Here is a 26,181-nt window from a genome sequence, read left to right on the forward strand (position 1 = left end):
TTGGACAGGTCAAAGTAAATCTTACAATTAAAACACTTTACAAACTCGAAAATTATGTTCACAAGATTTTACAGCAATTCATATACTGGGCAAGTCAATGTGTAAGTTATAATTAAACCACATTAGAAACTTGAAGTTTACAACTGAATACATGTATAAGCCAATATTAACGATTACAGTATTTGCATGATCCTCACTTAAGCTCTAAGGATGTTTGAGGAACTCTTCTACACTATGAATTGACATGTACACTAGAGAATTACATTCACAGAATTTTACTTCATATACTGGGCAAGTCGGTATACAACGTATACTTGAACCCCATTAGAAACTTGAGAATTACATCTGAATGTATTTATAGGCAAGTATTCATGGTTACAGTATTTGCATAATCATCACTTAGACTCTCGAGGATTTTGGAGGAACTCTTCCACTCTATAAAAGCAATGTGTCAACAGATATTCATTTAACGCTGCTTTAAAAATTTTTACATCAGTCTTTACTTTAATTTCTCTTGGCAATTTATTGTAGATAATTTTTCCATGGTGTAATGTTCCTTTTCGGCACAAACTGGTTTTTGTATGGAGTACATGAAAGTCAGTTTTCTGTCTTGTATTATGATGACGAACATTTTCATTTTTGGGGAGGATTTGTTATTGTATATTTCTTTATAAACATTGCACTTTCAAATAGGAAAATACTTGGGAGGGGAAGAATCCCCATCCTTTTAAATAATGCTCTATATGGTTTGTTCCTTTTTATTCCAACCATGATTCTCACTATTCTTTTTTGCATCCTGAAGAGTTGTAGGCAGGATGGCGAGTTACCCCAGAAAGTGATCCCATATTTTAGGACAGAATGTATTTTAGAATACTAAACTGTCATTAGACAGTCCTTATGACAGCAGTTTCCTAGCACTCTCATTAAATAACACATGGTACTTAGCTTCTTTAATATGTTGTCAATGTGAGTTTCCCATCTAAGATTATCCTGTAGCCAGACCCCCAGAAATTTTGTATTAGGCACACTTGCAATATCTGTGTCTGACATCTGAATTCTTATATCCTCTTCAGTGTTTCTCTTGACATTATGAAAATTTAATGCTACTGTTTTTTTTATTATTAGTTTGTTTTGGTTGAACCAGTTTACAACATTTGTTAATGCCTCAGACAGTCTTGTCTGTAGTATCTCTGCAGTCTTCCCACTAACTAACATGCTTGTGTCATCTGCAAACTGTATAGTGCTATGATACTGGTTGGTTGATGTTAGGTCATTTATATATATATGAAAAATAGGATGGGGCCCAGTACCAAGCCCTGCGGTACTCCATATTTTATTGCTTTATGATCGGAATAGTGTCTTGTTGATTTATTTTCTTTGTGAAAATGTATTTCTACTACTTGCTTGCGGTCAGTAAGATATGATCTAAGCCAGTTGTTAGGCATACCTCTGATACCTATTCTTTCAAGCTTCTGCAGCAATAGGGCGTGGTCTATGATGTCGAAAGCCTTAGACAGATCAAGGCATATGCCAGTTACTTTTTGTCCACTATCAATTTTTTCGAGTACTTCACCCAGAAATTCATATATTGCTGTTTCTGTTGATCGGCCTTTCTGGAAGCCATGTTGGGTTGTGGATAATATTTTGCACTTTTCTAGAAAATCTAGCAACCTCTTATGAAAATTTTTTCTAGAATTTTCGAAAATGTAGATAGCGAGGCAATAGGTCTATAATTGGCTATGTCTTCTTTCTTACCCTTTTTGAACAGTGGTTTCAGTTTCACTGTCTTTAAGCAGGAAGGAAAGACTCCATTTGTTAATGAACTGTTGAAAATGTGGGCTAATGGTATTGCAATGAGGTCACCCACATTTTTAATGACATAAACTGGAATCTCATCTACACCTGTTGAAAATTTTGTTTTTAACTCTCTAATTGATAGTATAATTTCCTTAGGGTTGGTCGGAGTAAGAAATAGGGAGTTGCAGTTTCTATTTTGATTTGATGGTGTTGTAGCAGGATTTTTATTTGAAGATTTTATGTCAGAGAGTAATTTTTCACTAATATTTGCAAAGTATGTATTAAAAGCATTGGCTACTTCTTCTGGATTTGTAATTTTTTTGCCATCTTGAATTACCTGGAGATTTACGTTTTGGGAGGTCTCATTTCCTACTTGTTCTCTTACTATCTTCCACATGGCTTTTATTTTGTTCTTGGCCATTTTTATATGGTGATCATTTGTGGTTTTTTTAGCTTCTTTTATGACTTTGTGAAGCACTCTCTTATAATTCTTGAAATACACCAGAAATTCTTCTGTAACATTTTGTGTTTTTGAGATTTCATAAAGTCTCCTCTTTTCAGCACATATTTTAATGCCTTTTGTCAGCCATGTAACATTTCTTTTTCTAGTTTTTAATGTTTGGTTTTTAACTGGAAAAAAATATTGAAATAATGGGAGAATATTTCCATGATCATGTCAAACTTTTTACATAATGTATAACTAAAATGTAGACACATCTTTTGATTTTTCATCTGATTCCAGTGATATGAGAAGATCATCTTAGTTATTTAACAAGCTTCAGTATACTATGTTTATCACCCTCATAGTGCCAAAGTGAGCATTTTTTGCTTCTTCACTGACTGTTTCAACTGTGTCTATATTTATATTGCAACTCTGTGTCTTGAAAACTTTTCACCTTAAAAAGGGCAACAATGGCATGTTGTCAAGGGCAACTCTGGGTGGTGCCCCTGTGATCAGATCTGGATATGGGTCATGAAAGTAACATCTTGCTGGAAACATATTTAGACTATGCCATGTGTAGTACAACCACAATGCATTAAACACACCCATATTACCAACCTATTCTGTTGGGCAAATCCTAATTGACATAAAGCTTCATCCAGGCCTTCTCACATTGCTCAAAAAAGTTACACAATCATCACATTAATCTTAGGAGCATCTCACCAATGTACTTGGTATCATCCTCAATTGTGAAATTGAGGTTATGGTTGGAACTGTTCATTAAACCTCCAGTTATCATTAAAGAATATCAGTTACTTGTCTTTCTACTCAGGGAAAATTGTATTAGTTCAAACAGCATTTACATACAAAACATGCAATAGGTGTACATCACACATCACATCACATCTGTCGTTCTCGACATCATTCTCAATATTATTTTTAGATATTCTTTCTCATACTCACATTCTTGGAAGTATTCTTTCACATGGGTAACTCTGATAGACACTTACAGTTGATGACACATATCACTTCATAGAGTTCCGTGATTGGGAAATGAGGGATGGAACAGAGAAGGTTTGACACACACACACACACACACACACACACACACACACACACACACACACACACTCTCTCTCTCTCTCTCTCTCTCTCTCTCTCTCTGTATGTCCCTCCTCTCCAATGGAAGAACTACACTAAAGCACCAAAGAAACTGGAAGGGGACGCTTATTCAAGTACAGAGATACGTAAACAGGCAGAATATGGTGCTGTGGTCAACAGCGGCTACATAAGACAAGTGTCTTGCACAGTTGTTAGATTAGTTACTGCTGCTACAAAGGCAGTTTATCAAGATTTAAGTGAGTTTGAACGTGGTGTTATAGTCAGCGCACGAGCGGTAGGACACAGCATATTCAAGGTAGTGATGAAGTGGGGATTTTCCCATACAACCATTCCATGAGCATACTGTGAATATCAGGAATCTGTTAAAACATCAAATCTCCTATATCGCTGTGGCAGGAAAAAGATCCTGCAAGAACGGAATGAATGATGACTGAAGAGAATCGTTCAGAGTGACAGAAGTGCAACCCTTCTGCAAATTGCTGCAGATTTCAATGCTGGGCCATCAACAAGTGTCAGTGTGTAAACCATTCTATGAAACATCATCAATATTGGCTTTTGGAGCTGAAGGCCCACTTGTGTACCCTTGATGTCTGCATGACACAAATATTTTTGCCTCGCCTGGGCCCGACACACTGAAATTGGACTGTTGATGACTGGAAACATGTTGCCTGGTCGAATGACTCTCATTTCAAATTAAATCAAGCAGATGGAAATGTGTGGGTATGGAGACAACATCATGAATCTGTGGACCCTGCATGTCGCAAGGGGACTGTTGAAGCTCTTGGAGGCTCTGTAATGGTATGGGGCATGTGGAGTTGGAGTGATATGGGACCCCTGATATGTATAGATACATGTACGTAAGCAAACAGTTTGATCATTTGAATATATTCATGTCCATTGTGCATTCCGACAGACTTGGGCAATTCCAGAAGGACAATGCAACACCCCATGTGTCCAGAATTGTTACAGAATGGCTCCTGGATCAGCCTTCTGAATTTAAACACTTCTGCTGGCTACCAAACTCCCCAGGCATGAACATTATTGATGGACGCCTTGAAACATGCTGTTCAGAAGAGATCTCCAGCCCCTCACACCCTTATGAACTAATGGACAGACCTGCAGGATTCATGGTGTCAGTTCCCTCCAGCACTACCTCAGACATTAGTCGAGTACATGAAACATTGTGTTGCAGCAATTCTGTGTGCTCACAGGGGTCTACACAATATTAGGCAGTTGTACCAGTTTTTTTTTTTCTTTTTTCTCTCTCTTCAGTGTATTAGTTCCAAAATCTAGATATTGTGTCTCTTTTAGTTTTGTATTTATTTATTGACGGTAGTCCATATTTTGTCTGTTGAGGTACATTGTGTGTGTGAACTATGCTTGTAGGAATGTGTGTATGTTTCCTACTTTAGGAAGAGGTCATTTGGCCTATGGCTTAAATTTACAGCAGTCTTTTTGTTGTGCCTGTGTGTGACTCAATGTTTCAACTGTATGGCAAGTACCAATCTAACCTTTTCAATAATACTGTCATTAATCCATCCTGGGTTTTCCTCTATTTGATTATTTCTAACATAAATACTCTCTTTCACATGGATAATACATACACCACACATATAGAAAATAACCAGATACTTTCTGAAGCTCTGATTTCTGAATCTCATTATTCAATCTATGGCTTACATGATGCAGGTAACAACATAAAGATTTTATTTAGAAACATTTTATTTCAATAAATATTAAAAATTGACAGTTGTATGCACTTAAAAATTCAGCTCCGTTAATAAATATTTGCTCTTATACTGACATTCCTTATTTTAAATCACTTATATTCTTCTTTCCACCTAACATCTTATATTTCCTGGCAACTGTGAACCACAAATGTTAACCACCATTCAAAATGTTTGAGGTAGGGAATGTAGACCTTTCCATAATTGTCTTATAGTACTGAATACCTGATCCTTCTGCTTCCAAAAATGCATAATTTCAATAGCATAACATATTAGTTAGTTACATTTTTCAGATAGACAGTTTAAGTTTTCAGAACAATCTTGGTGGACTTCATTAAACCCTACGGGTAAAACTGCACATCCAAAATTCCACTACGTTAAGCAGAACAGTATTTATTTATTTATTTTCTGCTGTAAGTGTGTGTTAACTATTATCGCTTTTTTTAAGATACTGTTGAAAGTGCATTCCCTCTGTTGGAGCTTTATCAATGCCTGTCCTCTGCATACAGGCCCCTTGAACAAAGCTGTAGTCAGTCCTGGTAGCATTTTCATAGAGTAAATTTTCTACAGACTGTCACTGCACAGCTAGAATCATGTCCAGTCAGTGTCAGTCAGTTTTAATTTGTTAGTTATTGAGTAAAGTTTTGTGACAGCATTGCTCACAGGCAGTAGTGTAAATTTCTAATGAAACATTTATTGAATATGGACAATGTATTATAGCCACATGTTAGATTTTGTTAGGCTTCTCAAAGTCAAAGTGGTCTGCTGACCTGGCATGTATGTAGTATTCTATATAAAAGCTGTTCGTTATTGATTTGAGCTGTGAAAATAAGTGGGTATAAAATGGAAATCTACATTGAGAATGTTGTGTAAAATTAATTACAAATTATTCAAAACTCCCAGGAACCAATAACTGAACTTTGAAAAAGGAAAAGTTCTGGTTTACAATCAGTTCAAATGTGTCAGTCAACTCACAAACTGAAAAGTCTTATGTATTAATTTAGAGTGAAGATAACAGAATGGCAAATTAAATTTTCTTGGGAAATTAAATGACCAGATGTCAATTACATTGTGATGACGTTCCCTGCTTTGTTTCTTCATTTATTGTCCTTGGTGCCAACGTACTATGTTGCTACACTGGTTGAAAAATGGTTTCTGCAAGTACAACACTGACTACTTTAAATCATGTAGCCAACAGGTGCACATTTTCATTTCACAGTACTTTACTTTCACTGTTCGCAATCCCCCCCTCCAATAATACACAGTTATATGGCCAGTGCACTGTTGTTTACCTTTCAATAAGCCTCATTAATAGGTTGCAGGCAAACATCCATATACTGCTACAATAGTTTCCTGTTGGACATCTACGAGCAGTAAAAACCTAACCACATAGTTCACATTTCTTGAAGAATAAAATGGTACATATGGAACAGACACTGTCATTGTTTTAACACACAGCCTAATTGTGTAACATTTATTTCATTATTAAGTTGAAGCACTGTTGTTGTTCTAACTAACACAAGTGTCTGGTCTGAAACTCGGCTGTAGACTGACTGTCTCGGGATCAAAAACTGGACCCTTATACAGGGTGTGTCAGGAGGAAAGGTACATGCTTTGAGGGGTGATAGTATTAGTGATCCTGAACAAAAAACTTCATATGGGTGTATGGCCTATTCCAAATGGTTTCTGAGATAGAACACATTCAATATCACTTTTGTACATTTTTCTTGACTACTCGAAAACTGCACCCTCCAATGAACACGTGTTGCAGTCCAAAATTAAACTACATTAAATTTCCTACATAAAAGGTCCTATGAACTTTTTCCCTAGAACTAATGGTTTGTGTGAAGAGAGTGTGAGAATGTTGAAAAACTCGGTCGACGCGCATGTGGTGTAGCTTATGTAGTTTTTGTAGGCCAATTTGTGGTAGTTTAATGACTTGGTAGATCATATGTGTCTCATATCAGACTGTTCGTTTCAATTTGCTACCTCACATTTACCTACAAAAACTGCATAAGCTACAGTGCATGTGCATCAAACGAGTTTGTCAACATTCTCGCACTCTCTTCACACAAACCATTAGTTCTAGAGAAAAAAATGAATAGGACCATTTTTGTAGGAAATTTAATATAGTTTAATTTTGTACTGCAACACGTTTTTGCTGAAGGGTGCGATTTTAGAGTTATTCAAGAAAAACGTACAAAAGTGATATTAAATATGTTTTACCTTGGACACCATTTGGAATAGGTCATACGTCCATTGAAGTTCTTTTTTCAGAATCACTAATACTATCATCCCTCAAAGCATGTACCTTTCTGCCTAATTCAGCCTGTATATCTTCACAATAATAGGTACTGAAACTACACATTGTTCGAAGTCAAATTGATAGAAATTACAATTAAAACTTAGCTCATTAAGTAAACTGAATACATCAAAAAATTTGTTCCTTTTAACAGTTTCTGCTACTGCAAGGTTTAGACTGAATTATTTGTTTGAATGATGAAATTAACATATATCATTATGCAAACAATACTTTTGACAAAACTGTTAATTACTTTGAAATTAATTAAGGGCTGGCTTTGCTAACATGTTTCCAAATAGATCCTACAAGGATACTATTAGTTGTTCATCCAAATTTTTATAATTAGTACAGGATTTACATTTGTTTGTACATCATCAATAGAATTTAAGTTAAGACACAATTACTGATTTCACCCTATAACAAAAGGTACTAAGTAGGAATAGTCAAAATAAATTAGAAAATCAATTACGTACATAAAACTAAGCGCAAAATTAGATCTGGTGTTATATTTTTTAAACTGAAGGCCAGCCTTTCTCTTTTATGAAAATGCAGATTATACTCAAGTATGTTAATGGTAATTAGATAAAAGTGAAAAAATGAATTTAAGGAGGCAGATGGCAAAACAAGAGGGGAAGTAAAAATATCCCAGCTTGCTTCATCACAACATGACCATCAAGACTCAAAAGTTTGAGAAAATATGAAGATTGAATGGCTTTTGTTTTAACAGATTATGGTAAGAGCACTGCCAGACAAACTGACTATTGTTTAAAAGATCATGTTTCAGGAAAAACAGAGATTCCTTGTAAATAGGTTTGCAAAATAAAAATGAATGCAGATGGATAAGCAGACAAATTAAAATCAAGACTGGTAATTACTGATCTTACAGGTGTATATTGTAACTAGCCTTTTAGCCCTATGGTACCTACAATCTCTGTTTGAACATTATTAAGTGTAGCTGCAAATATAAATAGGAAACTTGCTCAGATACTTAACTACACTACATTTCTGTATGGTAACTTAGAGGGTACTATTTGTGTAAAGCAACCTAAAGATATAATAATGGCTCTGACAAAGCATTGGTATAAAAATCTTTGTGGTCTAAAGTAATTATCTCATTGCAAGAAGACAAAATTCAGTAACTACAAAACTGAAATGGGATGCCATAGAAGAGATGTTAATTCATATCTATTTGTGAAGTACAAATATTCCAGTGAAATTAATTTCATCCTCCATGTTGATGATGTCACAACACTGCTAAAAGCAAATATGAACTCTGCATATTTCAAAGTTATTTGAAGAAAGAGTTCTACTGTAAAACACAAACAACTGCATGTCCTCAACAAACCGAGGTTTATTGTACTTCCACATACAAGGGAACACCAGTTGAGAATATAGACACAAACATGGAAACAAGCCAGGTATTTTTACAAGTAGCTGCTAACGATAAGTGGTGGCTTGGCACTGTGTTATGCATCTGATTATTATATACAGGATTATAGCACCCCTCCACCCTTGAGGAAAGGACACTCCACCGATGTGGGCATTAGGGTGACTGTTGAATCATCCATGACCTCTGCAGCAGATGCCGCAACTGATGACATTATTGGCAGAAGGAGATTCTGGGCTGGAACCAATGAGAAGGGGCACAGCCTGCAAATATTCCATTGATGAAGTATTTGAAGTACAGCACACTGGGAGCTTGGTGCTTTGGCATGCATCTAAATATTATATAAAGGATTATCACACCCTTCCGCCCTTGAGGAAATGATACTCCACTAATGTGGGCATTGGTGTGACTTCTGAATCATCCGTGGCCTTTGCGGCAGATGCCACAAGTGATGTCATTGGTGTAAGGAGGACATTCTGGACTGTAACCAGTGAGTAGAGGCAAAAGTGGAATGGTCATGTACATGTGTGGCAGCTGCTCCCCCGCAAAGTACCATAAAAGAAGACGAGTAACAATGGCATTGGATGTATCTCGATGGCCAGTTCCTTGATCTGGTAAAAGTGACCGACTGTGAAGGCTCTGGCCACTTAGTTGGGGGGCACCAGGTATGCCAGTGTTGAAGGACCTAAAGTGCTAGCTCAGCTGGTGGTGGAATTGTCAGTGGCAGCAAAGCATCATGGGAAGGCCCAGTAACAGGTGCTGTGTGGTAGGACCCCAGAGAAGAGGCAGGAGGTGGCATTATCCACAAGGAGAATGGGTCTGTCCCCACAGCAGGGGTGCCCTGTGAGGCTGGGGCACCTGCTGAGGTAGAAGGCTGATGCCATGCCGCAGACCTGTGGCCCTCACCATGGCACAAGCACGTAGATGGTCATGGTGACATGCCACCAGCCCACCACTGGCATGCACCATGCAGAGGCTGTGGCCTCAGCAGCTGTGGACCATGGACAGAATCCACTTCAGTCAACAGTCGAACTCCTGAGCCCAGGAACAAACCTTGAGGAGGGCATTGGTGGGGTAGTAATGTGGTCAGTAATGAGGCGAACTAAGATCCATAGAAGAGCACTTGAAACTTTTTTAGGATGTAGTTGAAAGCAAGTGCTTTTTTTTATTCAACCTGTAGTAGTACTGATGATCAGAGTAGTTAAGTGTTTTTGGTGTGTAAGCTATCAGATGTTTGGAACCATTGCCATATTAATGTGTGAGAATGGCACTGAGTCCTTACTGACAGGCATCTGTAGTCAAAACTAGGTGGTGGATAGGATGGAAAGTAGCCAAACAAGGAGCAAAATGTAATTTAGATTTCAAAAACATTAACTTGTGACCACAGGCTGGTGACCACTGAAAAGGAATGTCCTTATGGGGAATTCGTGGAGGGAATGACCAGTGGGGTCACCTTGGAATAAATTTGTAATATTAAGCAACTTTACCTAAAATAGTTGGAGTTCTTTGACATTTGTAGAGTGGAGCAGAGCTCTGACAGCAGCAATATGCTGATGTAGAGGCTTAACACCATCCCAAGAAACTTCAAACCACATATTCCAATAGATGTCTGAAAAAGTATGACTGGGCAAAGTTTCAGTGCTGCAGTATATAAGACCATCAACAAGATGTATAAATTATGTTAATGTTCTCCTGTGATGCACCTGTCATAACTAAGCCATTGAGATAGTTGATGCACCCCAGATGTCAATTGTTCCAAAAAATGCTGAAAAGTCACTGGGGTGATAGTAACATCAAGTGCTGACACTGATACAACATGAAGGGCTTGTTAATCACAAGGAGTTTAGAACGCTCATCAAACTGAATCTCTAAATAGGTTTCAGATAAACCTGTTTTGGAGAAAAACTGGCCACCCACAAGTTCAGCCAATAACTCATTGTAATGGGGCAAAGGACAGGTGTCAATGATAGATAGAGCATTACCTGATATTTTTAAGTTTCCACAGATATGAAACTGACCAGGCAGTTTCTTCACAATCATGGGGGAAGGGGAGGGGCAAGGTGTAGACCAGTTACTTGATGTAATAGGTTGTATGAGACCCAATTGATGTAATAGATTCTATGAGCCTGACCAATTGTGATTTAACTTGATCATGCAGGGCCACTGGAATAGGGAGCACACAGAAAAACTGGTGCTATGCCATAGGTTTCAGGGTAATGTGAGCTGCGAAGTTAATGGCACAATGTAACCTGTCTGAGAAAAAGAGACAAGAATCTTAACTGCTGGTAAGGGAAATAACATTCCACCAAGTTCCACAATTCGTTGTCCAAGGTCAATTTTGGCATGATGTTGATGCAAGAAATCTACTCCTAGGATCATGTCGTACCCCTCGCTCATCCATGGTACTACTTCCATGCATGCATTAAATCGGACTTTCTCTATTCGAAAGTCAACTGTCACCGACCCCAAAGGCGTGACCTCCTTATCCCCCACTCCATGCAACCTATAACGTGGTGGGTCAAACGTCCTTCGTCCCATTATATTCTTAGTAGCCACTGACAATTACGGCCCTGTGTCCAACAAAATATTAAACCTTTGTAATTCCTACGGATCCCACCACTGAACATTCCACCTCTGCATACGTATTCGTAGCATTGAAATTAAACGGGAGCTCCCTTAGGCAGGTCTAGGCCCCCTCTGTCGTTTAACGCTTGTCCACCTCTCCTATCTCCTCCATCCTCCACGCTGCTGATTTCCACCCCTTTCTCTGTTCTTCGGTGACAGGGTACATTGCCTCTGCACATGTCCCCTACGACAACACTTAAAACATTTTGTACCCGCTGCAAGTACTGTTTGCCTCTCGTGTACCCCTGTTGCCACGTCTATTTCCTCACATTGAATTGCCAGCTGAATGACCGAATACAAATCTTTAGGATTCCTTTCACGCACTTTCCGTGACATATGAGCCGGTAACCCCCACAAAGATACATCAAGTGCCCTTTGCTCGGCCTCCTGCAACAGAGCACTATTCGCTTCATCGCTCTGACCCAACTCGAAGGTATACTCATTAATTTCCCTTATCCTGTCCGCAAATTTCTCCACCGTCTCCCTCTGTCTCTTTGTCATTGTACTCTACCTCTCCCTAAAGTACCGAGCACTATTCTGTTTCTTGCACCTTTGTAAAAGCCCTTCCTTTAACTGCTTAAACTGTCCTGCCTTCCTTAAGGCCTCAGAACACCTTACATATGTTTTCGCTTCACCCGTTAATCTAATCTTGGCTACATGTAACAACTGTTCATCAGACCAGCCATTCATCGTAGCTGAAATTTCCAAGTCCTCCGCAAATGAACGAACATCCTCAGACGCCTTGCCAGAAAACGGAGTAATCAGACTCGCAGCAGCTGGATCAATCTCCGGCACCCGAGGCAACAACGGCTGATCAGATGCGGTTTCCCACTCACTTCTAGATGTTAATTCATTTCTCAATTGCGTAATGTCTGCTGTCAATTGTGCTACTTTTTCCAAGAAAATCCGCACCGCTTCTGATTCCGACAACTTGCCCTACTTACGTTCTGTATTTTAATTTAAAAAACCTACCTGTTACCAACTGTTCGTCTAAAATTGTGAGTCGTATGTTTGTGACTATTACAGCGCCATCATCACAAAGCGAAAAAAGTGGTCCAACTAAAACATTCATATTTGTTTATGTACTACACGAATATGTAATAAAAAATGAGGGTTGCTGTTTAAAAAAAAACGCAGTTGATATCCGTTTGACCTATGATAGCGCCATCTAGCGGGCCAACCATAGCGCCATCTCGCTTCCCCCTTCGAGCTAGACAAGTTTCGATCTTTGTAGTTTTTTCGTTTGGCACTTATTTTGTGAGATATTTGGCCCGGTCACGATCAATAGACCACCCTGTATGTGCAGTCTTTCTGGAGAATAATAACTGGACAGGCATAGCTAATGAACTAAATGTAAATGGTACTCAATGTTACAGTGGTCTCTTTCATAGTACTATCAGATTTACACTTGTGAATTAAATTCGTAGTTTGAAACTTAAAAGCGAATTATCTGTACTAAAGACAATAAAACACTCAGTTATAGAGAAATTTCACTTTATTATTTGGTCATGTCTACTAACCTCTGATTCTTCAGTTACATAACGTACAAATCCAGCACATTTTGCTTGCTTTTTACTGTCTAACTGTTCTCTGGGAATGACGTTGCTCGTATGTAGAAAGCGTAGTTCAACCAAGTGAGTTTGTACTGAGCAACGTGGGCATCACTGTGTAATTGGAGAGAAAGAGATGAAGTTAATCGAGTATTCTGGGCAGATTAGAAATGGGACACAGTATTTTGAGGTTTGCGTTTATTTTCCTCTCCAGGGAAGAAAGATGCACAAGGATTACTGGCCCGTAAGTAATATTACGGAAGATTATCATTTCCTCTTACGAACTTTCTTCTGTTGGCTGGGTTCACAAAGGTCGCCAGTTTATACGTCTTATACATCATGAAACTCTTGATGTCGTAGTCTGGTTTCCTATGCTGTTCCAGAAGGACGCCAGGCATTAACAAGTAATATGTCTAGACGCACTCAGAGAGATTTTACAGACGTTTTGGCTTCTTCGCATTTTCCAGCTCCACTTTGTAGTTTTCCATCTGCATCTGAACAATTTTCAACTGTTCGACGAGTTTATGGAGTTGTTCGAAGCCCTCTTTCTCTGACAATATCGGCCGTTCTGCCAGCAGTTGCTTGGCTTCTTCTATCAGACTCATGTCTATCGTGCCGGACACAGGTGTGTCTATTTTTTCACCGCTCAGCTCACTTACCAGTTTACCAAATTGTCCTCTGTTAGGCCAGACTTCCAGCCGCGTTTTTTCTGATCCTTTTCGGAAGAGCCACACTTTTCTCAATCGATCATAGAGAAACTTGAGTTTCAGTGCTTTAGTGATCTCGTAGTGACGTGATGCAATTTTTTCCATTTCGTAGAGACAGTCGATCTGTGACTTCAGGCTGAGTATCTCGGCGTTTTCTCTTATCTTTTGTTCATCAGATACCGCGAGTGCTGTCAGCAGATTTAAAAGAACGATTGGTAGAAAGAACATGAAAAGAGTGACAACGAAGCATGCAAGGACGACGTCTAAATTGAGAGTGATGTCTGGGGCCATGTCTCCAGCCATCATATTGACTATTTTGAATAAAGCGAACAGGGGGTGGGAGAAGTAATGTACAGTGTCGACCGTCGTGTCGTTGCTGGGAATTGTAGTTCTGTCTGAGGAGAACACCACGTAGAAAGAGAACGAGAATCCTAAGATGATCAAAGAAAATATGGTGAAGAAGTAAGTATAATTTCGCAAAACTGTTCTGAACATCTCGACATACATTGCGTGTGTTTGGAAACGGCCACAAAGCCATAACAGTTCAAACCACGAGAGAATTATCGTTAGGGTTGTCCACCACATACCAATACCATTCTGGGGAGTGAAAATTAGGGTGAATACTGTGCCAGAGAGCATTAACATATCTTTGTAGTTTTGAACGTTTCTGAAGTACGATTTCGGGTGAAACATTTGAAAGATTTCTCTTACTGCGATTGGTACCAAGCTAACACACGTTAACACATTCAAGACGATCCATGCAGTGGTGCCGCGCTTCTCCGTGTTACTATACTGCACCCATATGAATGAACTAAAAACAAGCACGTATGTGAAGTACAAGATGAAGTTCAGCCTCAATAGCCACGTTATTCGCTTATACTTCAAGTGTAGGAATGCTTTGATTACTGGGTGGTGTAGAACTTCATGTCCTTCTGAGTGGCTTAAGAAACGCAGGAAACGCATTTCAGAATACAAGCGACGTGTTGGGGCACCTATGCGTTTCTCAGACTCAAGAAGCGCTTTCTCTGGATCTTTAATGTCCCTGTGAAATATTTTAGCAAATGGCGTAGGAACTGATGACCTGACATCGGTGAGCAGCAGACTGAAGTCGAATTTTATGACGTACTGGAGATGAGTCGGCAAGCAGTTGTCGGTAGAACTGAGACTGTTGTTGAGTAGCGCATCGACGTTCGCAGCACTGAGCGGATACTCGCCAAAGGAGCTCTTTGCTCTCATATTGGCACCGCGGTTGAGGAGCTCAACAACCGTATTCAGATCGGCGTTCCTGGACGCGAAATGCAGCGCTGTGTACCCTTGGACGTTGCTGGCGTTGACGTCGGTCCTTTCTGTCTGTAGCAGCAGTGTTATCATTTTTTTAGCGACGCTGTCTTTTCCTTTAGACGCTATAAACGAGGCCATCACCAGGGGCGGGCTAGCGTGCTTGTCGGAGACGCCGATACAGTTGGGGTCAGCACCCTTATCGAGCAAAGCTTTGACCACCTCGCACTGTCCTCTGATAACAGCGAATTGCAGTAGTGTGTACTGCCCGCTCTTGTTGTCCAAAATCTCTCTCCCCTCTTCGCCTAGCTCGTCGATGTCTTTTATGAATGATTCGTAGTCGCCAATGACCAGGAGATCGAAATAGCGTTGCCACGGGGAAGTTTGCTGTGAAATCAGCATGGATCGTTTCTGGCGGACAAGGAGAGGCGGCGACCGTCGAGAACACGCCTCCTCCAGCATTTGGCGCACCTGGAGATCGGCGGCCACGTCTGCCGGCTTGTGGCCCTCTGCGTCAGGGACTGCCGGGTGCAGGTCACGCCTCTCCAGCAGCTGACGCAGGCAGTCGACGCCGTCGTCGGTGGGTGCGGCGAGCGCTGCATAGTGCAGCACGGTGCGACCGCGCGCGTCCACTTTGCCGGCCTCCAGGTCGCTACGCGCCAGCAGTCTCTCGACGCAGTCCAACTCCGCCGCCTCCACGGCCAGCATCAGCGGCGTTACGCCATTACGGTCTTGCACGTTGATGTCCACCGACTCGTCTTCCAGAAGGCAGTCCAGAACGGCCACGTTCCCCTCTTCTGCTGCCACATGGAGAGCCGTTCTGTTTAGAGAAGAAAAACATTTTTAGGTCTTCCTAAGAATCTGAGAGCTATACGATTCATAGTGGATATTAAATCTTCCGATAAACATGTGAGAGTAGAAGTCTCTTGGATAGACGCGTTATAATTAGTTTACAACAGCTTTGCCAAGGCGACAGCGTCTATTGCTGATGCAGCGGTCGTACAGCTCTACACGTATACAATGCTATTCTTCCTACACTTATTGTGTCATGTAACTCGTGTACAGCCTGGAGGACGAGAGCAAGGAGGAAAGTGGCGTTGCAGTTATTGATTGTGTGAGGTTGGAGTTACCGATTGTATGGGCCTATGTTGTGGCGCAACTAGGGTGTGGCAGCCGGCACACTATACTACCGTCTTTCCCGTGTGTGTGCAGTTTCAGGACAGGCGAAGAAAATAAAGAAGGGCAAAAGTGTAGGGACAGAGGGAGGGCGAAGTATGGTGAAGAAGAAGAGGAAGGATTCTTTCTTCGTTTCTTTCTTTTGCTTGTGCCTTTTTCCCGCAGTGACACGGGGTCGGCATGGTTAATCGGAATTGGCAAGGTTAATTTAAGGGGTGGCCGGATGCCCTTCCTGCTGCCACCCCATACCCCCCGGGACGGAATTAGTGTACCTCAACTGTCTGCGTCTAGTGTAATCCATGGAATAGTGTGAATGTGTTCAGATGTCTGTGAGCCGTGTAACTGAGGCGGAACGTGGGGACCAGCCCGATATTAACCTAGGGGATGTGGAAAACGCCTAAAAACCACATTCAGGCTGGCCGGCACTCCGGCCTCCGTCGTGAATCCACCGGGCGGATTCAATCCGGGGCCAGCGCACCTACCCGAGTTCAGGAAGCAGCGCATCAGCGCTCTCGGCCAACCTAGGAAGGATTGAGGGGCTATAGTATGGGATGAAGTGAAGGTGTATGAATGTAAGTCGTGAGACGATTCGGATTGGACTGTCATGAGCAATATTTCCATAAGAACTACCTCCCAGTTGCTGTGAGACGTTTCTTTCTTGCTTCCGACTACTACATGGAGCCATTGTCGTTATGCCAGGTGAGTCAAAGCAACGGTAGTCTGAAGAGCATACTTTGCGTTTGTTGTTTTATGCTTGCTACGGCTTTATATTGAATGGCAAACGATGCGTCTTTGGACTTCGTGTTGATCCATGTTTTGAATTGTATTATACAAAAAAAGAATTATTGAGATGTTTATCTTCGCCTTAATTGTAAATTCATGTTGATCTCAAAAAAGGAATGAACTGTATAAGCAGCGATGAGGATTAAAATAAATGTGGAGATGGTCACAGGGTGAAAAGGGATTCTACATCACTCTCTTTAAGTAACTACTTAATCTGTTTTTCGGTATAAAAGCATCCATTTCAGAATTCAAAACATCTCATTTCACTCGAGCTACGAAATCTTCATCAGAGTCTGCAAATGTCAAGATCGTACTCTGCTTTTTGTTAATGAGCATACAGTCTGAGTGGATAGATGACAAAAAATTAAATCCATCCGAAACTTGTAGGCACCATCATCACAAACTGTCGGGACCGGATTACTGCAAGCTCGGTTGAGATCTAAAGTTACCAGGTGTCGTTTACCAGAAAACAGATACTAGCGTGATTTATAGCCAGAGTCAGCTGGGACAGTAAGTGGCATTCTGTAGTGTTCAGCGGTGATTCTCACCTCTGTTTCTAGTAGGCATATCGACTCCAACGTCTTTGTAGACGACTTGCTGCAAGGTTACAGGAACCAACGTTTCTAAAGACCCATATGTTTCTAACTCATGCAATGAAGATTTGGGGAGATATCTGATACGACGAAAGGACTGATTTGATAGCTGTTGAAGGGAGACTGAATGCTGGCCAGTATATGGCAACATAGGTAAACCCTGTGGTCATAACATTCATGACCACGTTACCGAACGGCACGTTCCAGCAGAATCATTCAAGACCCAACACTGCGTTTCACATGATAGACGCCTTGAGGAATGTAGAGATCGCTGACTGGCCTCTATGGTCGCTTGATTTTTAGCTGTAGAACGGTAGAGCGTGTTTGGGATGCGACATGCGACAGGAAGATGATACCTTCATACCAGCCCTCAGCAAGCACTCTTCATGAAAGGACAGTATGGCAAGAAAATCCTCAATACGACATTTGTGGGCTGTTTGCTTCGATGCCACAACGAAAAAAATCTGTTCGTACTTGTGGGCGTTACGCCTCATACTGAGGTTGGTGATGATGATCAGTCCAAATGGAGTGAAAGTTTAATAATTTAATACTGGTTACATCATGAACGTCTCCATGTTAGTTAGATGTAAGTTCGATAAATATCGAACTGGAGATTCATGGTGTAACACCGTCTCGTCAGTGTACGTCCTTAAGCGGCGTGTCAGTTCTTCAACAAGTTGGGACAGTACGAAGTTTGGAAGCCATGTAGAGAAACCTGTGACAATTTAAAGCTTGGAATCAGTCCGTGGGGCGATCTAGGGTAATGCGATTGCAATATACCGCTCGATAAATGAAGTGTTAAAAGTCCGATCCGATACGGCCTTAATATCTTAAGAACACTAAGGGCAGCGTATACTCCAATAAGGAGCTAAGACATTTCATTTCAGAAGGCATCAAGGTTATCACGAGGAGCCCCACGGCGTGATGAGCCGGGACAAACGAGAGTTGAAAAAGGGAAGATCGATAAAATGCAAATAGGTGTCAAATAGGCACCAGAGAAACAATTTCTGAATTTCAGCTTAGAACAGGAAGAATGAGGAGAAGTCAGGTTGTCTGTACTGCAGTCGCAGACGTAGAAAAAACACTCGACTGTGTTGGATGGAATAACATGTTTGAAATCATGATCAGCATGGGAATAGCGTTGATAAACGGGAGTAATAAAAATAAGAGACCGAGAAAGATCGCACTTTTATAACAAAGTATGTGTGTTCTGGTCACGGCACTTCATAGACGAGCCGTTTATAGTGGAGTAAGTAATATAGAAAAAGCTCCACTAATAAAAGGATCAGATACAATTTCAAGAGAAATTTGACGTCGGTGGGCTCCTAGTCTTGGGAAGCATCGTGATAGACTGCCCTACGTAGCTCCATGTCTTCGCCAGTGATTGGATGAATACTTTTAACGCCCAGCAATACGTGCAGTCACATACGTGACTTTCCATAGCTGTTTTCGGTCGAAACATCTTTTTTATGGGCAACAGTGTCCACGTGTACAATATTGCTCCGACAGACGAATTTCTCGAAGGTAAGGAATATTGACAGGCTAGCGAGGCAGTTGAATTCGGATTCTGTAAAATATGTTTCTTACTTATTTGTTTGCTGTTGCGGTTTTATTACTCTTTTTCTAAAAAATAGGTAATTTCGATATTAGAACTTTTCTAAGCATGTGCCTCGTGCTAAATATCTTGAAATTCCGCTTAAGTCCAGTCTATATTATTTTCAACAAGCTCTTCGGGAAAAATTCCTTGATGTGTCTAATTTTTGGACTCTAGTGTAAAGCAAATAGGAGAAGAGATACAACATCTGAACGGAAGTCTCTTTATATGCCTATGTAATATAAAATTGACCACTAGATGTCACGAGAGGAAGAATTGTCAATATAAAAAGAGCCAGAGAGTATGTGGGTTGGCCAGGAGAGTTCAGTAAGTTCGAATGTGGTCTAGTCGTTGGCTGTCGCCTGAGTAAAATATCCATCAGGGACATTTCGACCATTCGAAAGCGTCCCAAGACGATTGTGAAGAGAAAATTTGAAAGAATGATAAGACGAGGCAGAGCACATGATTTGACAGACAGGGACTTCCGAGCATTACGGAGGGTGACTGTACAATATCGCACGAAACTGGCGGAAGAAATCACTCGTGAGTTCCAAAGTGCTACCAACAGCCCAGTCAGAGCAAAGGCAATGTGTTGGAAGTTAAAAAGAATGGTATACAATGTTCGAACAGCTCCTCATCAGTCACACTTCTGTAGTCATTGCTATGCGACGCTTGAGGTTAGCCAAACAGCGGCGCCACTGGACAGCGAATGACTGGAAACTAATGATTTGGAAAGATTAATCGCGTTGTACCCTGTTGAAACCCGATGGAATGGTTTTGGTTTGGTGAATGCTTGGAGAACATTATCTGCCACACGTGTAGTACCGTCAGTGAAGTAGGGAGGAGTTAGTGTTAGAATATGGGGTATTTTTTGTGTTTAGGGTGTGGTCCCCTTATTGCACTTAAGAAAACGCTAAATGCAGAAGGCTATGAACAAATTTTACAGTATCAAATACTGCATACAGTAGAGGAACAGTTCGAAGACATGACTGTATCAAGAAACAATGTACCCTGTCATAAAGTGGAGTCTGTGACCAATGGTTTGTGGACAATAACATTTTATGAAATTTATTAGCCTGCTCAGAGTCTCGACGTGAACCCAACGGAACCTTTTGGATGAGTCACAACATCGACTTCGCTCCAGAACTCAACGTCCGACATCACTAACTTCTTGGTTTCGACTCCTTAGGAAGAATGGGCTGCCATTCCTCCACAGTCATTCAAATAACTCACTCAGACTGTCTTTCAGAAGAGTTCAAACCGTCATAAATATGAAGGGTTGATACAGTCCGTGTTAATGTCTTCTAATTGGTATCTGGATACTTTTGCTCAGATAGCGGAAGTCTATGTAAATATCCTACTAGAGGTAGACCAACCAGACTGTATTATACTGTCACAAGAAGGTGCGGTACAGAGAGAAAATTATAGCTTGCGGGGGTGATTCCTGATGTCGTTACGGGGCAACAATAGACAGTGAGAGTACCTGTGAGTCTTAAGATTGATGGCGTTGGGATCGGCGCCAGCGGCAAGTGTAACGCGTACGAAGTCTGGCGCGGAACGGTGAGTGGGCAGGCGGCAGGCGGCTTCCAACAGGCGCATGCCCAAGGGCTCGTCCAGCCAAAGGTTGGCGTCGAACCCCCATGCGGCAGCTGCCACCAACAGCTGTCTGTAGCGCGCCGACTCGCCCTCACTCAGCGCAGACAGCAGCTCTTCCACAGCGTCGTCTTGTGGCAGCCCTGCACCTGGGAGGCTAACGTCCGGGAACACCTTCTGAGCGAGCTGGCGAGCTGTGTGCCCGCCTGCAGTCGCCTTGTCCAGGTCCAGTGTCCGACCAGCCTCTCTGCAAACACACGTACCTATTGTCTCAAATATTTCATATTCGCTGAGTGTAATGTCGCTCGCACAAGGAGAAAACAAACACAGTGAATGAACTGATGTGTTAAGCTCACTGGACAGAATATTAATCATCCCTTTACAAGAGCACGCTGGTCGCTTTGGAGCCCTGTAGGTGATGTAGAACCAGTACTAGGCGTTCACTCTAGTGACGTGATGCCAGTGAAGTAATATACATGGTCCAGTCACATTAATGTGACCACAACCAATGTTCAAAGTCAACGTGCAATAGTCACCTCAGACGGCAGATGGCAGCACTAGCAGTTGAAGGTATATAAAACATGTATGGGAGACGCAGGAAACAATGCAGCTTTTGTTAAATGTGGAAATTGAGTGTATCTGACGTCCAATAGCACATGATCATTGAATTTTGGGCCAAGGGTTAAATCATTTCCGAAACGGCTAAGTTTGTAAACTCTTTGTGTGTTCCTGTGATTAAAGAATACCCCTGAATTACAAAATGACGCTATTCAAAGCCGGCGCTGAGGCAACAGCGATGCACCACAGGTGACAGGGATGAAAGACAGCTGTGAAGATGTGTACGGGCGAATAGACGTACAACTGTTGGGCAAATGACAGACCAGATGAAGCAAGGGGCTACCAACAATGTCTCCTCAACGAACATTCAGCGAACGTTACTTTGTATGGGTCCCTGCAACAGGTGCCTTGTTCATGCACCTATGGTGACTGCTCGTCGTCAGCGACAAAGTCTGCAATTTGCACACCAGTACCGCAACTTGACGTCCACCGAGTGGTAACAGGAGGCCTTTCCAGATCAGTGTTGTTTTATGCTCCATTGGCGTGAAAGGTCTGAAAGAAGACATTCTCACAACAGTTGTTGGAAGGGACCAGACAGGAGGAGGGAGTCTTAAAGTCTGGGGAATGTTTTCATGGCATTCCCTCAGTAATCTCGTCATTCTAGGAGCACAGTGGATCAACAGAAGTATGCATCTATCCTTGAGGGCCATGTACATCCCCACCTGCAGTTGGTTTTACCACCAGCTGGCGAATGCAACGTTTCACACAGCTCACAGTGTGTGTGCGTGCTTCAAAGAGCACTGGGGTGAGATTACCGTACTCACTTCTTAAACCCATTCGAGAATCTATGGGACCATCTCGATTGCGCTGTTCGTGGCATGGATTCTCAACAGAAAAAACGAGCGCAGCTGGTCACGGCATTGGAGTCATCGTAGCTCCACGTCCCTGTCAGTGCCTGTCAGAACCGCACTGACTCCTCTCCTGCACGTCTCTCAGCGGTACCCGCTGAAAAAGGTGGTTATTCCACTTACGTGATTGGACAGTACGTATGTGCGAGTCAGATGTCGGGAATCAGCACAATTAGATGGGTGGAAGAGGAGGCAAGTCATAGTGGCAGAAAGGAGCTAAAGTCATTGTAAGTACCCCCGCGCCACACTGTAAATGAAGTCGCCATCTTTATTGGTGTATGGATGCAGAGCGCCCAATGTGTACACAAGGAAAGGGGTACCAGACACAGCCATGAAATTCGATGTAGAATAGTGCTAGTGAAAAGATCGTAACTGACAGCGACCGAAGATAAGTGCCACGCCTTGTCAATGATAATCGATTTGATACGTCACAGGAATAGCTGCTGTCAGTGAATGTAGATCCATATCAAACAGTTTCCCAGCTAACACTGTGAAGAGAACTGTGGGCAGAGGAAATCTGGAGTCGGTACCTAGTAAAAGACCGTTGCCCATAGTGGCTCACTGGAGGCTTGTAGAGTGGGCTGACGAGAAGAGTTGCCTTGCCCCTTTAAAATAATGCAAGTCTTAGACTGGACTGACAGCCAAATGAGGCATTTGACGCGCAGGACGTAACTAATAGGTGGTTATCTGATATTTTAGGGCGGTTTTTCGTGCCTTGAGTTGGGCTCACTTATTCTGGTTACCCTGCCAAAAGACATCAGCGACATGGTGGCCGGAAATAATGATACAGTTAAGTCTGTCGATAACGACTTGTTTGGACCAACATGAATTCATCTAGAACAGAGGTAAGATAGTATACATATTGTGAGAGATGCACGTGTTGAAGTGCACAGAAGTGTTGGTTCATCAAATCAGGAAACTTTATTCTTCCATACCAACTGCACGTCTTGTGGATGCGTGTGATAGTTGTAAAATGGCTCCTGAGACAACATATATAATTAGTGAGCAACATACTAAGACGGACTCCGTGACCCGAGGTCATCAAATAATGGTAACTAGATGTAAAGGTAACAAATTCTAAGGCTTCTATTGCAGGAAATTTGCTATCAAAAAGTTACTCGACATTGAAACAGAGCTTGAAGTGTACTTCCCACGTTGAAGTTCTGCATTAAATCAAAAAATTGTCTGCTGTATCTTACGGATTGAAATAACGTCATCATTAACATACACTCCTGGAAATGGAAAAAAGAACACATTGACACCGGGGTGTCAGACCCACCATACTTGCTCCGGACACTGCGAGAGGGCTGTACAAGCAATGATCACACGCACGGCACAGCGGACACACCAGGAACCGCGGTGTTGGCCGTCGAATGGCGCTAGCTGCGCAGCATTTGTGCCCCGCCGCCGTCAGTGTCAGCCAGTTTGCCGTGGCATACGGAGCTCCATCGCAGTCTTTAACACTGGTAGCATGCCGCGACAGCGTGGACGTGAACCGTATGTGCAGTTGACGGACTTTGAGCGAGGGCGTATAGTGGGCATGCGGGAGGCCGGGTGGACGTACCGCCGAATTGCTCAACACGTGGGGCGTGAGATCTCCACAATACATCGATGTTGTCGCCAGTGGTCGGCGGAAGGTGCACGTGCCCGTCGACCTGGGACCGGACCGCAGCGACGCACGGATGCACGCCAAGACCGTAGGATCCTACGCAGTGCCGTAGGGGACCGCACCGCCACTTCCCAGCAAATTAGGGACACTGTTGCTCCTGGGGTATCGGCGAGGACCATTCGCAACCGTCTCCATGAAGCTGGACCACGGTCCCGCACACCGTTAGGCCGTCTTCCGCTCACGCCCCAACATCGTGCAGCCCGCCTCCAGTGGTGTCGCGACAGGCGTGAATGGAGGGACGAATGGAGACGTGTCGTCTTCAGCGATGAGAGTCGCTTCTGCCTTGGTGCCAATGATGGTCGTATGCGTGTTTGGCGCCGTGCAGGTGAGCGCCACAATCAGGACTGCATACGACCGAGGCACACAGGGCCAACACCCGGCATCATGGTGTGGGGAGCGATCTCCTACACTGGCCGTACACCACTGGTGATCGTCGAGGGGACACTGAATAGTGCACGGTACATCCAAACCGTCATCGAACCCATCGTTCTACCATTCCTAGACCGGCAAGGGAACTTGCTGTTCCAACAGGACAATGCACGTCCGCATGTATCTCGTGCCACCCTACGTGCTCTAGAAGGTGTAAGTCAACTACCCTGGCCAGCAAGATCTCCGGATCTGTCCCCCATTGAGCATGTTTGGGACTGGATGAAGCGTCGTCTCACGCGGTCTGCACGTCCAGCACGAACGCTGGTCCAACTGAGGCGCCAGGTGGAAATGGCATGGCAAGCCGTTCCACAGGACTACATCCAGCATCTCTACGATCGTCTCCATGGGAGAATAGCAGCCTGCATTGCTGCGAAAGGTGGATATACACTGTACTAGTGCCGACATTGTGCATGCTCTGTTGCCTGTGTCTATGTGCCTGTGGTTCTGTCAGTGTGATCATGTGATTATCTGACCCCAGGAATGTGTCAATAAAGTTTCCCCTTCCTGGGACAATGAATTCACGGTGTTCTTATTTCAATTTCCAGGAGTGTATTTCCGTGATTTTATCCATGAAACAGGACTGTTAAATAGTGAATCCACAGACCTTTCAGTCTACGCTCGGTAGGTTAAAGTCACCAACAACTAATAATGCATGACCCGAGGATTTCCGCGATATTTACCATAGATGTGAGAAATTAGGGTTCGTATGGAGGCTTTTAGTAGTTTTCCCATCACTCTATTTGCTAGTGGAACACGAGAGAAAATGACTAGTAGTGGTACAGAGAACCCTCCGCCATGCACTGTACAATGGTGTGCAGAATACATGTGCTGATGTAGAAGTAGATTAGGAGATAACTACTCTATGGAATCTCTAAATTTCAATATGAAATTTGAAAGTATTCAGTGTTTTGAGCCAGATACTTTTTGATTCTCATCAAGACTTGCACTTTATGAGTAAAAGTTTTTCGTTGTCACTATTTTTAATTTCGAACCCATCTAAATAACACGTTACAAGGATTTATTAGTGTCACCCTCTTCATAGAACTACAACTTAGACGTGTCAAACATTGGTCGGAAGTAGTGCTAAACTATAATTAGAATGCAACACCAGAATCTTACGGTGGTTCCAAAATATTTCAGAGAACAAGGAAATGCCTTAGGTACGAGTGTTTGTTTTCATATAAGGTATTTCTTGTGTTTGTCTTTTCTGCTGTTGCAGACTTGACAGAAAAACATAGTAACACCAAATTATAATACCTGAATGAGAAGCCAGTCGCTGAAACCGAATGCATACGACCCAAATACCAAGCAACAATCAATCTAATGGAGGAATAGTTCATCAACTCGACTGAAGAAAGCAAAACAGGTGAGAAACAACGTGATAACAATAAGTTTTCGATGAAAACGGTTTCTCCCATCATGAGGTTTTTCTCCGCAGTAACAAAATTAACAACTACTCATTTTTTCTTTCAAATGCTAAAATGACTGCGTCAGATCTGTGGTAAACACGGAATGCAATGTGATGATAACGCTTCTGGTCACACAATGTTGAAGGTGAGGGAGTTGTTCAAGTTAAGAAAATACCATTTGAAGGTTGGTAAACTTTTAGTTCTGCAGAAATAAATGGCTTCAGTGAGTCATTGTGTGGACTTGATCATTGCCGTGGTATTTCTTCTATACAGAAAATTCAACAATTGCACCTACCGAAAATTAGACGTATGTTTATATCAACGTACTGTCAGTTGTTACAGTAATTGTTATTCATCATGAAACATCCTGTTGAGCTATTTTTTCTGCTATGGAGTCAGTGATAAACGCACAGAACAACAATTTAGTCATTCCTTGGAGAGATCACGCTAATGCTGTGTGACATCGCCTCTAGCTTTGATAAGGATCTCAGTGCGGCGACAGCGAGAGTCCAAAAATTCATTTAGGAATGCC

At 42.2% G+C, this 26,181-nt stretch overlaps 1 protein-coding gene across 1 annotated transcript; it reads right to left on the minus strand.

The window, feature by feature from the left end:
• Nucleotides 1-13,386: 13,386 nt before the first annotated feature.
• LOC126474455 (transient receptor potential cation channel protein painless-like) lies at nt 13,387-21,051 on the minus strand. The gene is made up of 2 exons (XM_050101927.1): nt 20,567-21,051; nt 13,387-15,757 (listed from the first exon to the last, which is right to left on the minus strand). Exons 1-2 carry the CDS (start codon nt 21,049-21,051, stop codon nt 13,387-13,389), a joined length of 2,856 nt encoding a protein of 951 aa, XP_049957884.1.
• Between the last annotated feature and the right edge of the window lie 5,130 nt (nt 21,052-26,181).

This window comes from Schistocerca serialis, chromosome 4 (genome assembly GCF_023864345.2).
Source record: "Schistocerca serialis cubense isolate TAMUIC-IGC-003099 chromosome 4, iqSchSeri2.2, whole genome shotgun sequence".
Classification (NCBI taxonomy): Eukaryota; Metazoa; Arthropoda; class Insecta; order Orthoptera; family Acrididae; genus Schistocerca; species Schistocerca serialis.